The sequence below is a fragment of the Salarias fasciatus genome, chromosome 6 (assembly GCF_902148845.1).
Source record: "Salarias fasciatus chromosome 6, fSalaFa1.1, whole genome shotgun sequence".
Classification (NCBI taxonomy): Eukaryota; Metazoa; Chordata; class Actinopteri; order Blenniiformes; family Blenniidae; genus Salarias; species Salarias fasciatus.
Genome location: NC_043750.1, coordinates 33,208,636 through 33,223,524, shown reverse-complemented (window position 1 = coordinate 33,223,524; position 14,889 = coordinate 33,208,636). Strand labels below are relative to the sequence as shown.

The 14,889-nt window shown below is 44.9% G+C and overlaps 2 protein-coding genes across 2 annotated transcripts; both read left to right on the top strand.

Moving 5' to 3' along the window:
- Nucleotides 1-1,229: 1,229 nt before the first annotated feature.
- On the top strand, nucleotides 1,230-1,986 carry LOC115390912 (relaxin-3-like). Its single transcript, XM_030094958.1, has 2 exons — nucleotides 1,230-1,414; nucleotides 1,503-1,986. Exons 1-2 carry the CDS (start codon nucleotides 1,240-1,242, stop codon nucleotides 1,784-1,786), a joined length of 459 nt encoding a protein of 152 aa, XP_029950818.1. The 5' UTR covers nucleotides 1,230-1,239; the 3' UTR covers nucleotides 1,787-1,986.
- A 2,523-nt stretch (nucleotides 1,987-4,509) lies between these two features.
- Nucleotides 4,510-13,259, top strand: LOC115390841 (transportin-2). Its single transcript, XM_030094863.1, has 24 exons — nucleotides 4,510-4,698; nucleotides 5,293-5,392; nucleotides 5,622-5,697; nucleotides 5,820-5,969; nucleotides 6,205-6,311; nucleotides 6,395-6,528; nucleotides 6,612-6,693; nucleotides 7,625-7,747; nucleotides 7,836-7,954; nucleotides 8,046-8,106; nucleotides 8,240-8,411; nucleotides 8,665-8,817; nucleotides 9,026-9,251; nucleotides 9,340-9,511; nucleotides 9,622-9,816; nucleotides 9,941-10,099; nucleotides 10,814-10,901; nucleotides 11,008-11,106; nucleotides 11,190-11,285; nucleotides 11,440-11,515; nucleotides 11,655-11,754; nucleotides 11,839-11,913; nucleotides 12,905-13,034; nucleotides 13,121-13,259. Exons 2-23 carry the CDS (start codon nucleotides 5,294-5,296, stop codon nucleotides 13,010-13,012), a joined length of 2,670 nt encoding a protein of 889 aa, XP_029950723.1. The 5' UTR covers nucleotides 4,510-4,698; nucleotide 5,293; the 3' UTR covers nucleotides 13,013-13,034; nucleotides 13,121-13,259.
- Nucleotides 13,260-14,889: the final 1,630 nt, after the last annotated feature.

Sequence of the window (14,889 nt, the reverse complement as noted above, 5' to 3'; positions counted from 1 at the left end):
GCAACTGTTGCTACCCTCCCGCCGTGGCACCGCCCGGTACTATACGGTGATTGGATAAGTAGGAAGCTGGTTGTGACGTCAGAGAAATAGTCGACTGTTGATTGGTGGGCGGCGTCTGTCAGTCACTTTCTCCGGTGTGCAACGTCAGATGATCACTTGTTACTTTTTGACAGATAGATAGATAGATAGATAGATAGATAGATAGATAGATAGATAGATAGATAGATAGATAGATAGTTTTCTTTTGTCAATTTACATTGTCGTGTGACCTGTCATATATTATATCATTCTAAAAGGGCAATAACAACAGCAAAATGCATGTTCTCTTCTGTTCTGTTTTATTGTATTATATTCAGTTCTGGATAAAATAAGCAAATCCCATGTACAGAAACAGACCTTGAAAAAGGACAAACACCTCATATTCGTCTATGGCATCAATCTGTGTATGATTTCATCCTGCAGTAAAACCTTGAGAACACTCATGCTTTTCAGTTTCTCTGCAAAAGACTGATTGATGTCGACCCACAATTTCTTAAACCAAATCATTTTCCAAAGTTGGGCCCTTCATCTACTTGACATTGACTGTCCAAATTTAGGGTGTTTGAATAATCGTGGCAAATTGTTTTCTACTGAAGCATAAGGCATAAGGCAGCTACTGAAGGTTGAATGTCTCTTTTCAACCAATGCTGTGTGAGTCAAATAGGCTACCTTTGATTTTGAGAAGTCAGCCCACCTGAGAAGTGAATCATATTTTCACAAACTCTCAAAAGTTCAAACTGATTTGACACTGTTACATTTAGTAGACTCTCTTCTCCGTGTATTGTTTGTTCTTACCAATGGCTGATTGCAGTGCATCCTTGGAAGAGTGGATAGTGATCTCCATCCAGTGTTTGGCACAGCGGACACCTGGACAGAGATTGTGACATGCAGAACAAACTAACTGATGTCAGGGACGGAAAGGGCAACAAAAAGGTCACAGGTGATTAATTTGCCAAGAGATCTGTTGACATCACCTCTGGAATAATTTGTTATTGAGTTGTAATTTTCCTTTTTCTCTCTGTGCATTGTTGCCCAGAAAGGTCTCAGTCTTATCTCCGGGAATGACTAAAAGTGCAGGTGAGGGCTTTGAGATACTGAAGCCTATATAAGGTGAGATGTCCAGGAAGAAACACAAGCCACAGAGACACTTGAATCGCTCTTCACCTTCTGAGATACCGTCTTCACCTTTCTGCACCCGCCATGTGGAAGGCAGCCGTCTTATCCTTGTGTCTGTTAGTGGCACTGGCAGACAAAGCGCGGTCCAATGAGGGTCAGCCTTCCTTTTATGGGGTGAAACTGTGTGGAAGAGAGTTCATACGAGCTGTGATCTTTACCTGTGGTGGTTCTCGATGGAGGAGAAGCATAGGAGACTCAGGTAAGACCGTGTGATTGAGACTGTGGATGCAGTTTTCTTTCTGTTTTTATTTAGTCCATGCTCAGAGATGTACGTTTTTTTTCATCAGCTGCTATGGGAGAAGAAGCTTTTGATCTGTGGAACACAGCTCCTCTCTATCAACTCTCTACCAGTGAGCAGCATCCTGCAGAATCCCAAGCATGGAGTGACCAATCGCTGGATGTGGCATCTGTTTCTGCAGGATTCAGCCGCCCTGCCCGCTCGCCAGTCTTAGACGAGGTGCTGGAGGCTCTCCGGAGTGCAGACAGGAAAGGACGCGATGTGGTGGTCGGACTGTCTAATGCTTGCTGCAAGTGGGGCTGTAGCAAGAGTGAAATCAGCTCTCTGTGCTGAATCTCATTTCTTCAACTGACACCTTCTTGTTCAGATAAAAAGCTCTACACTTTTAACATGTGATTTCTTCACAAGAAGAATTCTTAAACTTCATCCAGCTCACTGTCTCTGTGTTGACTCCTGATGAATTCATGTGAATGTCTACTAAAACTATGTTCTAACTATGATTATTAAGGAATGATATATTTGTTTAATAAAGCTTGGTGTTGTTGGGAAAAACATCTTTCTCATTCTTGAAAACATGCTAAGAGGATAGTTCAGACCATCACTTCCTCTTTTCTTAACCAATGCTTCGTAAACAGTTTTACAAGTGTTGCAAAACTAAGGAAGTGGAACTCTAACAAATAAATCAGTTTACTATGAATTGTTTTGTCACCTGTCTACCCTAAAATACGGCCTTTATGTAAAACCTGCTATTATACCATAAATTTAAAAATATATGTCTTGAAATGTACAAAGATAAAACTCGACCATTAAACTGAGTTAAATTTTCAGGGAAACCAAGCTTCAATTTAAGGGAAAAAACTAATATCTAATTAGTTGAACATAAATAAATTGGCGTTGTACCTACACACAGCTTGAAGTGACTGAAAAAAAATACAGACACGGACAACTATTCACACACAAATTCACATCCATAGGAAATTTAGGGTCACAAATAACTTCATGTACATGTTTTGGGACAGTGGGAGGACAGTGGAATACAACCACTGAGCACATTCTTAATTTATAGTGTGGTGGGTGGCACTGCACACAGCTACATTACAGAAGATTACAGTTGCTTTCAAGAATAAAAGTAAATAATGTAAGCATCCTGTCACAGTCTACCTGTGAGGCCCATAATATTGATAGTTCTTTGATTGTTCCATGATTGGATTTAATCATCATAGTTTTGTTGACAGATTAAACCCTCTAATGACTGTAATTATAAATATATGGAATATATTTAGATTCTTTTAAAATGATAGAACAGCGAAGAATGTGCAATGAATAAATACATCTTGCAATTTTCTCAAGATGACTTCATTTTTTGACAGTTGGCAGTTATTCAATACTATTGTGTGTTTTTGACATTAAAAACAAAGTTTAAAAGGCAAAAAATAAACAGAAAAAGAGTTTATTACAGCTAAATTTCATAGCGAAACTTGACTATCTGGAAATAACATTGGAGGTATCAATAACTTCAGAGTGACAATTTGGAATTATATTATGGCTAGTAAAAATTTTCGGTAAAGATATCTATAACTTCATTATGACAAGCCAAAAGTAAAATTACAGATATCTGTAATTCAATTTTGACTTAGGTGGGGTGATGTTACAGATATCTCAAACGGAATTATGTATAGCACAACTGAGCCAGGTTTATTGGAATTCAGATGGGCAATACACAGTTGTGGCAATGCAATGTCCTGTTATGTTAATTTTTTTTTTTTTTATGTTTTCTTGAGTTTGGTAACAGGACTGATTTTAATGGTTAATTTTAATTATGAGTCAAATCATGCAGCCATAACATTACAATTACAAAATATTTTAGATAATGTATTTTAATTTTAAATTATGACATTTCAAATTGAATTTTCCACCTATTTGCTGGGGCATGTTTTTAAAGTTAAATCTTAAACGTCATTTTCTTTTTCATTTAAATTCAGTCACAGATGAAAAAAAAATATTTTGAATGACTGATCATTGAATTTATTTCTGAGACAAAAATGCACTTTCATCCTGAAAATTAAAAAGTATTTCTATTAATACATTTCAATTGGATTTTTGCCTCATGTTCGCTTCCAGTCAGGTCGGTCACACAATATACAGTACGGCTGGCGCCATCTGGTGGTCAGAAATTATACACACGGAACGAGGATAAGGGTGCTGCACAGAGACATACTTTGTGATAAAATTATTACAATTCAACATGAAATTAGAAATCTGCACGTTTTTCTTATGTCATTTTCTTTTTTGTAGGTTTTATTCTGTTGTATAAAATGCATTTATTTTCCACTTCAAGCTGGAACGATATAAGTCTACGAAGATATATATTGAAAGTTAGTGTTTGACAAATCTGCATGGGGCAGTTTTAACTTCCACCTCAAACTTTGCACTTGTGCACTTTGCTAATAAAAATTAACATGCAATGGTCACAATCTATCGATAGCGCAGGTTTGATCGATTCACTGTCGATTCACCGGCGCATTTGGTTAGTATCTTGAAATATGAGAAAGATTGGAAACATTTCGAAACGTCACCCACCTGACATGCTGTGTGTACATTGAAGTTAGATCCATTAGCCTAACACATTTATATTAGCGTAGATCTGATTTTCCAGGCAATAACATTGTGTCAAAGGTCAAATCATGAACTGACCTTTCAGCAGATATATCAAATAAAACATTTTCTATTTTAAGGTTAGAACGATTGTCAAACAGCCAACTATGCACGCCTATCCCCAAAACGCATTACTGAACTTACTGACAGAAATAAATGCTGTGTTGATTTTAGTCTTTGTCACAGAAACCAGATCAAAATTAAATCCACGATTCAAGAATTTAGCAGAATTATACAAAGTGTGAACTTCCATCACTACTGGAGCCACAGAAACTTTTAAAAAATTGGACAAACTGAAAGTTAACAGTATTGATCAGTCACGCTTCTCCTTGTTTAGATTTTCCTCACGTTGTGTCCTCAGTGCGACCACACTACGGAAGCCGATCGGGATCAAACCGATCACCGGCTTGATTGCAAGGCATGCAATCTCTGTCACAGACCAGCTAGCATAGCAGCGGCAGAGATCTCCCCAGATCTGAGGCGTGAATTCAGCTGACCGGTTCGCAGTCCGCTTATTTAATGTGATTTTCTGCAGCGTGGCTGCGCTGTCGTCTGTGGAGATTTAGACCTAAACGCACCGGAGCGAGCAGGTAAAAAGCTTTCGCGGCACTTTCAATCTGATGCTAACTAGCGCCGCTAGTCCTCCAGCCGGGTTTGCTCTGCGGCTGCTCCCTTGTTCTTATTAATTGACGCCGTTCTCGCTGATTGTAAATACGGGTTGAAAGACTCTGCGTGGAGGCAGAGCAGCCGCGGTGCTGTTCGGTTTCGCAGCCCGTGGAGAAGTTACGGGTCGAAGCGGCGACGCTGAGCTAGCTCGTTAGCCGAGTGAGCCAGACGCTTGCGGTGATGCCGTCTGGGCCTCCCGTTAAAAACACTTCTCCGGCCGCAGATGGTTGTTTTTGTGGAGACTTCGCTAATGCATCTGCACCCTACTCTGTTACCACTGTACTGAAGGGATTTACGTTCAAAAAACAAAACCGATTAAAATATATACCTTCACGGCGCTGTTAGTTTGGATTGTATAGTTAATTACCACCAATACAATATTTATTTTAGAAGTAGAAGTTCAAAGTCACGTGTGATGTTGTTGTCTTTTCTCTGTTTTGGGGGAAACATATAATTTAGAGGTGCGGTAGGTTATGAGATCACGGGTGGAGCTCCTCACTCAGTGTGTTATCCTGCAGGATGGAGTGGCAGCCAGATGAACAGGGTCTGCAGCAAGTGCTTCAGCTCCTCAAGGACTCCCAGTCCCCAGACACTGCAACGCAGAGAGCCGTTCAGGAAGTATCCTTACATCTGGCTGTGCACGAGGGTGACAGGGAAAGGCGTGAGATGTTACCTCCCCCGTGGGAGCGATATTAGGTGTTAATGTGCAGCTTGCATCTGCTAAACTGCAGTACAGAAAATCCACTCTGCACGCGATACAGGATCAAGGTGTGCATGTGTGTGTGTGTGTGTGTGCAGGTTTGTGATCGTATTTGCCAATGATTGAGATCCTTAACAGATGCTGCAGAAACTGGAGCAACTTAACCAGTTTCCAGATTTCAACAACTATCTTATCTTTGTTCTCACGAGCCTCAAATCTGAAGGTACGTTAAAGTGTGACATTAGAGATTAACACGACTTGTCCTGTGAAGATCGCTGTACCAGATCTCCTTTTTTTCCCCCCAACATTCTGTGCTTGATTCTCATGCTTGCCTCCCTTCTAAAGACGAGCCCACTCGTTCTCTGAGCGGGCTGATTCTGAAGAACAATGTCAAGGCTCACTACCAGAACTTCCCTCCCAACGTGGCTGACTTCATCAAGCGAGAATGCCTCAACAACATCGGAGACCCGTCGCCACTTATCAGAGCTACGATCGGTGGGTGTCTGAGTGAGAGAGGGAAGACGGAAAAAGAAAGAAAAGGAAAGAGTTAGCTGTATTTTCTAGCCAGCATGAGTCAGACTTTGATGTAGGTGGCTGAATATTTTGCAGGTAATGCGGTTGTGTGGGAGTGAGTGCTGTATTTTCAAGATGTTTCAGTGATGGAATGAGTTGAGGTGTTACTTTAAGACCTAACTTATTAGTAACATCTTACCTCTTTGTTTTTGCAAAGGCATTCTGATCACGACTATAGCCTCTAAAGGAGAGCTGCAGACCTGGCCGGAGCTGCTGCCTCAGCTCTGTAACCTGCTCAACTCAGAGGACTACAACACCTGCGAGGTCGGGCTTTAAACCTCAGCACACGCGTCCCGATACGCTTTGTTGTGGAACTGCAAAAATGAGAATCATCTGTTAAATTTCAGGGTTCTTTTGGAGCGCTGCAGAAAATCTGCGAGGATTCCTCAGAGCTGTTGGACAGTGACGCCCTGAACAGACCCCTCAACATCATGATCCCCAAATTCCTCCAGTTTTTTAAACACTGCAGCCCCAAGATCAGGTCAGCTGATCACGAGTTTCATCTCTGTGATTGTCTTAATGATCGGTTTCTCCTCTCCTCACTTGCGTTTTCCTCGTCGTCAGGTCTCATGCCATAGCGTGTGTGAACCAGTTTATCATTGGCCGAGCTCAGGCTCTGATGGATAACATTGACACCTTCATTGAGGTGAGAAGTTTAACATTTCGTCTGCGTGTTGCTCGAAACGTCTCAGAAATTCATGCATTGTGTTTCACTCCCTGTATTTAGCATTTCTTCCCTACTAATACAGTGCTCAATGCATGTTTTTAGACTGATGTTCTTTAAAAAAAAAAAAAAAAGAATAAACACGCCCTTCATATAACTGAAGAGTCATTTATGGTGCTTGGAAGAATCTGGATGAGCAAGACGTTTCTCCCTGACCAGCCTGGACAACACCGTACATAATACTGTCAAGATGCATCGATTCACTCCTGGAGGAGGAAATGTTACGATGTGCAAGCGGGCAGCTTGCCAGAGCAGGGAATTTTATTCAGCATGACTGGACTGCACTCAGCGGTTCGTAGTGGAGGCGCCCAGCCTCGGCTGAGATGGAGAGCACCTCAGCTGACCTCAGATGAAAAACAAAAAAAAGGAAGAAAAAAAAAAACATTTGTAGAGAACACACCATCAGTCTTACTCAGCTTCGGGGAAAGTCTGCAGTCACACCATCACACAAGCTCCATTTTTAATCATGGCGCTCCCCGTAGTTTGTGTACATTTGCTTCGCAGTAATTAATCAGCAGATTGTCACGAATTGTAGTAAGAGTATAGAGAATTCATGTCTCATTCCCGGTCAGCCCGACACCAAGCTCAGCTTAGTTTGACAGTAAAGACTCAGATTTAATGCTGCAGAGTCTGCATGGAGAGGAGATTAAATCATGTTTTATTAGATGCTCTGTTTTGTGCAAACCTTGCTGATCACTGGTCCAGGGAACCTGACTTTTCAAACCCTTTGACCACTAGATTAAATAGTAAATCTGAAATTATTTGCGTTATTAAATCCAGTTTATCGCCCCCTTCAGTAGCGTCTCGTTTCTCCTTGAGCGCTCAGTCTCTTAACGCCCTGCCTTCTGTCCAGAGCTTGTTCGCCCTGGCCGGCGACGAGGACAGCGAAGTGCGGAAGAACGTGTGCAGGGCTCTCGTCATGCTGCTGGAAGTCCGCATTGACCGCCTCATCCCGCACATGCACAGCATCATCCAGGTGAGGGCGGAGCCGGGATCTCCGTCAAAACACACGGTTGCCGCCTTGTCTGTCCTCCTCACGATCCGCCGTCGCCGTGCGTCTCCAGTACATGCTGCAGCGGACGCAGGACCCGGACGAGAACGTGGCTCTGGAGGCCTGCGAGTTTTGGCTGACCCTGGCTGAGCAGCCCATCTGTAAAGAGGCTCTCTCTGGACACCTGGTTCAGTAAGTCTTCACATGTGGACCAGAACGCCGCTTCCTGTGGACATGTTGATTTCTGTATTTCAGTAACGTGTTTATCTGTGACTTTTTGCAGACTGATCCCTATCTTGGTGAACGGGATGAAATACTCTGAGATAGACATTATACTCCTGAAGGTTAGCTGGCTCCAGACAAATCTAATGTTCTTTACACACACACACACACACACACACACACACACACACACACACACACTGTGCGACTGTCCTCTTTCTGTTTGACGCTCATCTTGGGCTCTGTGTCGCTCAGGGCGACGTCGAAGAGGACGAGACGATCCCAGATAGCGAACAGGACATCAAGCCTCGTTTCCACAAGTCCCGCACCGTCACTCTGCAGCACGAGGGAGGGGAGGGCGAGGAGGGGGAGGACATCGACGAGGACGAGGACGACGATGACGACACGCTGTCTGACTGGAACCTCCGTATGTCACACACTCGGCTTTATTTTACAAATGATAAGGATCCGAAAAGTCTAAGAAGCAACATATTGTATTGAAATAAGAAGTAGAAACAGGAAATCTGGCGCTGACGCACACTGGAGGGCTATTATTTATTATGTTTTGATTTCTGGCTGCTACTTAATATAATTTAACATGTTTTATTGATGCCTTTTCTTTGTAGTTTTGTTGTATTTCCATTTTGCCGAGGATCTTACGGTGTCTTCCTCCTTTTCAGGGAAGTGCTCCGCGGCCGCTCTGGACGTTCTCGCCAACGTGTTCCGTGAGGAGTTGCTGCCCCACCTCCTGCCCCTTCTCAAAGGGCTGCTCTTTCATCCTGACTGGGTCATCAAGGAGTCGGGCATCCTCGTGCTGGGGGCTATAGCAGAGGGTGAGGCTCGGATCACTAAATAATGACACATTTTTTTTATCTTTGCATCACAAACTAAGAGTCTTTAGGACTGCTGGGATAAATAGAAGTTGAGAAAAACTTGCAGTGAATGCCGTACTGTACACAACAACATTTAAAATGGTTCACTCTGACATTTGGTGGGGGGGGGTTAATGTGGAAAATGAGTTGAAGCCTTCCCTCCTTCCAGGCTGCATGCAGGGCATGGTACCCTACCTGCCTGAGCTCATCCCCCACCTCATCCAGTGCCTGTGCGACAAGAAAGCCTTGGTCCGCTCAATCGCCTGCTGGACCCTCAGCCGCTACGCCCACTGGGTGGTCAGCCAGCCCCCCGACGCCCACCTCAAGCCGCTCATGACCGAGCTGCTCAAACGCATCCTGGACGGCAACAAAAGGGTGCAGGAGGCGGCCTGCAGGTGCGTCCTCTGCCTCTCATGCCCCCCCTCCTCCTCCTCCTCCTCCTCCTCCTGCAGCTCCCTAACAAGCGGTGTGTTTTCTGTGCAGCGCGTTCGCCACGCTGGAGGAGGAGGCGTGCACGGAGCTGGTGCCTTACCTGAGCTTCATCCTGGACACTCTGGTTTTCGCCTTTGGGAAGTATCAACACAAGAACCTGCTGATTCTCTACGACGCAATAGGAACGCTGGCCGACTCGGTGGGACACCATCTCAACCAGCCTGTGAGCGCATCGATCTCACACACACACACACACACACCGCCATACACAGCTCGCTCTCGTGAAATGTTTTAACGCCGAGGAAACGGTCTGTCGTGTGTGTGTGTGTTCAGGAGTACATTCAGAAGCTCATGCCGCCGCTGATAGCCAAGTGGAACGAGCTGAAGGACGAGGACAAAGACCTCTTCCCGCTGCTGGAGTGCCTGTCGTCGGTTGCTACAGCCCTGCAGAGCGGCTTCCTGCCCTACTGCGAGCCCGTCTACCAGCGCTGCGTCACGCTGGTGCAGAAGACTCTGGCTCAGGCCATGGTGGGACTAACGCTCCTCTTCACACTCAATTTTCTCTCCTTCGCGCTCATGCAGACTTTGCAGCAGCATGTTGAATTACGTAAATGACTCTTTATGCGCGCGCGTGTGTGTGTGTGTGTCTCAGATGTACAGTCAGCAGCCCGACCAGTATGAGGCTCCGGATAAAGACTTCATGATAGTGGCCCTGGACCTTTTAAGCGGCTTGGCTGAAGGACTGGGAGGACACGTGGACACGCTGGTGGCTCGCAGTAATATAATGACCCTGCTGTTCCAGTGCATGCAGGTGAGAATGTGTGTCTGGGATTGTGTACACTTTATGAGCGTATCGATCCACTCCTTATATTATTTACCAGAACTCTCATAACAGTGTAAGTGAAGTAGAGTCGCCTCCATTGATTATTTGTTTTCTAAAATGTGAAAACAGCAGCAGGAGGAATTTCTGTCAGTCCAGCGACTCATACTTCAGCTGAAACGCACTCAATGATATCGGGAAGCAAACCGAGGCCAAGTTTTTAATGAGCGTCAGGGCTTAGATGGGAGGAAAGATGCTGTCGTCAGTGTCGAATCAGAGACGTCGTTCCTGAGGTTCGCGATGAGCCAAGCTGCCTCCACAGTCTCCATTCTTCATTCCCTTTAAATATCTTTTCCACTTATGAGGATTTCTCCTCAAATAATGCAAGCGCTTCATTGTCATCCTAGTTTTGTGTCCTGAAAGCCCTCCCTCGGTCTTTTATGGTCTCCCCACAGTTCTGGTAGAGCTTTATTTAATTCTGCTAATTCCTACTGCTGCTGCCTTTTATGAAGCGCTCAGTCGGCGCACAGCAGGGTGGCTTTTAGTGCCGACGAGCTCCAGTAAATGCACTTCCATAAGGATTAGCGCTCGGCGCTGTTTGATCACCTAAAATGATGTCGGTGAAACAGCAGAGTTGTGTTTGGCGCTTATCCTCAGCTTGTCTGCGTGTGTGTTGTAATTTTTCTTTGTCTGTCGTTGTCTCAGGACACAATGCCGGAAGTCAGGCAGAGCTCGTTCGCCTTGCTGGGCGATCTGACCAAGGCTTGCTTTCCTCATGTGAAGCCATGTATTGGTAATTATCTCATGCTCTCCTGTGTTTACACACACACACACACACACGCGCGCACACACGGATCAGTCACCGTCTCCTTTTTGTTGGTCTTGTGTTCGTCCTCCAGCTGAATTCATGCCAATCCTCGGGACAAACCTGAACCCAGAGTTCATCTCCGTCTGCAACAACGCCACCTGGGCCATCGGAGAGATCTGCATGCAGATGGGTCAGTGGCGGCGCGACGGAGCGAAGGGCTTCTGCCGGCCGAGCGAGGAGCTTGTTTCTCACCGTCTTGTTCTGATCCGACAGGAGTGGAGATGCAGCCGTACATCGCGATGGTCCTGAACCAGCTGGTCGAGATCATCAATCGACCCAACACCCCGAAGACCCTGCTAGAAAACACCGGTTTGTAAACACACTTCCACTCACGCTCCCTGCTTTCTGCTGAGCTCGCAGCTTCGCCTGGAACAGAACTGGAACAGAACACGTCACCTGCTGATATGGAGCCGTGCTGTCCGTCACACACTAACCGCTCGTCGCTCTTCTCGGTCTGTTCCAGCGATCACTATCGGCCGTCTGGGCTACGTGTGTCCCCAGGAGGTCGCTCCCATGCTGCCACAGTTCATCCGACCCTGGTGAGGGTTTACTCTGCTGCAGAGCAGAGTCAGTCCATGAATAACATGCTAACTCATGTTTGCCACTTGAGTCCTCGCTGTTAGCTTGGATGAGTGCCGGCTGGCCTGCAGCTTATTTTCCACTGCTCTGGTCCTTCAGGTGTACGTCTCTGCGAAACATCCGAGACAACGAGGAGAAGGACTCGGCCTTCCGGGGGATTTGCATGATGATCGGCGTGAACCCCGGAGGCGTGGTGCAGGTGAGACGCCGCAGACTCCGCCCCCGCTGGCTGGAAGCCGAAGCTGCTGGCATGACGGGACTGTTCACTGTTTGGTCTGTTCAGGACTTCATCTTCTTCTGCGACGCCGTGGCCTCCTGGGTGAACCCCAAAGACGACCTGAGAGAAATGTTCTACAAGGTGAGTTTCCGCTGACGCTGCCGGTTCGCCTGATTTAAATCGAGTCTCTCGCTCCGCTGCGAGTCGCTGCGAGGCGTCCAGACCTCGGCAGAGAGTGTCTCAGTGTTCTGTTACCGGCAGAAGCCGCTGCAGCGCCTCAGCTCATAAAGAGCTCTCAGGGAAACAGGGAAATGCTAAGCCTGCACATTTTAGGTCAGATCTGGTTTTCCTGATGCACGGTGAGCTGTAGACATTAAACATCAGGCTCATCTGTGAAAACGGCGAAGCGTTCACTGTGATAGGTTTATTTTTAGGTATATATTCAGTTTCAGGCAACCTGAGGCTGGATGAAGGTTGAGATTGTTGTTATACATCTGTGCTGCCTCGCTGCAGCTGTATGTTGAGTATATAAGCTGTACATATTCCCACTTTGTTTAATTTCTGTGCACAGAAACCTTCACTCTTCAGTAAGAACTGACTGCACCATCGGTGTGTAAAGCAGCTGTAGTTTGAACAAGTCTTTTCATTCAAGTGAAGGTTTTAACCTTGAAAAAGGATTGAAATAAAAATGAATACAGTGTTGTAACATAGTGATACCGGTTAGAGCTGTATGTCTTGGTTAGAGTTATTTTATATATTCCACCCCACCCTTTTGCTTCGTCCCTGATAATGAAATCTTTAGAAATTCTTTGCGAGTGACGCCACTATAAGTCGTATTACGGTCCTGCAATTTAATTTGTCTGCATTAAATGTATTATAGAAAATGTCTGAATAGAAAAATCTATTTAAACTTGTGATATTTTATCTCCTAACACATCCCAAAGTGTTACGCAAAGCTATTGATAGTATGAATTCATGGGGAAATGGTGCAAGTTATTAGGTTGTACCGATTCCTTCTCCTCGCTCCTTTTTTAGCCGTTCACACAGTATATACACTCCATTAATATGATTTTCAATAATGTCTCAGCCGAGGTTTTTTTTCTTTTTTTTTTTTTTTTGTGCCTCTCCAAAGATCCTGCATGGCTTTAAGGAGCAGGTCGGGGAGGAGAACTGGCAGCAGTTTTCCGAGCAGTTCCCCCCTCTGCTGAAGGAGAGACTGGCAGCTTGCTATGGCGTTTAGACTCTCTACACCCACCCAAGAGGTAACCCCCGCATACGGCCCGGTTCACGGACGTATTGAAGACTCCTTCATTAGTAACGGGCTTTACTTCCTCTCCCGTTCTCGCAGGTGAGCCGGCAGGAGGAGGGTGAATGGGAAACTCATCCATCTGTGTATTGCACTGCCCTGATCTGGGGGGAGGGAGAGGGACGCTACTGGCCGCTCCCCCTTGATGGACGGCCCCCACGCCCTATGTGTTTGTCCATAGAGGGAGGGTGGGCGGGAGGGAGGGAGGGACAGGGGGGACACCTCTAGATTAACTAGGCAGGGACCCGACACAGAAAAACTAACTGGTAGGGACAGATAGCGAGGGACAGAGGAGGACGAGAGAGAGAGGGAGGGAGAGGGAGAGAGAGAGCGACAGAGCGAGCAACAGGTTGAGTACAGAGGCAGGCAACGAGAAAAACCAGCAGACGGAGCGTTGAGAGGGGAGGGACGTCGGTAACGAGGCAGGGATAAAGAGCTTCAGAGGAGTCTGTGACTTGGAGAGCTGGGACCGTAGAGATTTAATAGGATTCTTCTACTTACGAGTAACCGCTAGCTTGACCGACACACAGACCGTCGCACACAGACTCGCACACACAAACTTGCACATGCTGCACACGGAACAGACTGTGGGTGGCACTATTCTTTCGACTTCTTCAGACCTGCTACGTGTAGTTAGGGACAGACCGACAGGTGTATAAACTCTGTTCATTTTTCTGGGTGATATCTTTCTCTTTTTTGTTTTTTTTTTTTGTTTTTTTTCCGGGGATTAGGATTCAATAAGAATTACTTCATCTGTAGTCGCAGAATTCTTCTTAACTGTAAAGATATTCTCCATATCCTCATCTATGTTTCCTACCTATCATTTTGACCAGAGTGCTGCTTCACAGAGCTTTCCATCTGTCAGACATGTTCCTATCACATTTTCTACCTGATCAGTTGAAAAGGAGAGAAAGTTAAACAGAAAAAGAAGAAAAAAAAAAAAAAAGCAAGTGTCTTTCCTTGTGGCTTCACAGAAACCATTCCTCTAGGAAGGGAGGATTAGGGCTAACACATTTGTTTTCTCACCAGAGGGGGAGGAACTCTTACAAAGGAGAAAAAAAAAAAAAAAGAAATTCACATCTTTAGTTGTCTCTTTGCAGTTTCTGTGGATGCGAGTGTGTGCGTTCGTGTGCATGTGCAGTTTGTAAATCCTTACTTCGGCATTCTGTGTTAACGGTGTGTGAAATATGTATTGTTTTTGATATGGTACCGAGCTGAAACTTGACTCCCACCGCAATGTCCTTGGCACCTGTTAACTGTGACCAAGTGTGTGAATGAAGGCATGTGTGTGTGTGTGTGAGTGAGTGTGTGTGTGAGCGTACGTGTCTGTCTACACTCGATATCCATTTGATGCCATATCGATATCTTAAGTATAACAGTGATTGGCAGTTTCATTGTGATGATGTTTTAAAACTGGTCCATATTATTATTTTTATTTTGTTGCTGCTGATGATTTTTTTTTTTTTTATTTCCATAGTGGACTTAAATTCGCACACTTAACGCAAAAAAAAAAGAAATTGAAATAATGCTATTTTTCAGTGACTGTTAAGTTTTTTTTTTTTTTGCACTTTTTATTTTAATTTTTTTGTATGGATTTTTTTTTTTATTATTATTATTCTTTTAACCTCACCCATAAAATGTCTTGACCCTAATGTCAGTGTTTGTCATACTGTGTTGCACTGTGAAATTAAGTGTCTATGACTGGCAAAAATACCCCAATACTAAATGGCAAATAAAAACAACTTTGTGAAACTGCGACTAATCCGCACTTTTACAATGACTAACCATGCCATAATGCAGAGGTGTGTGTG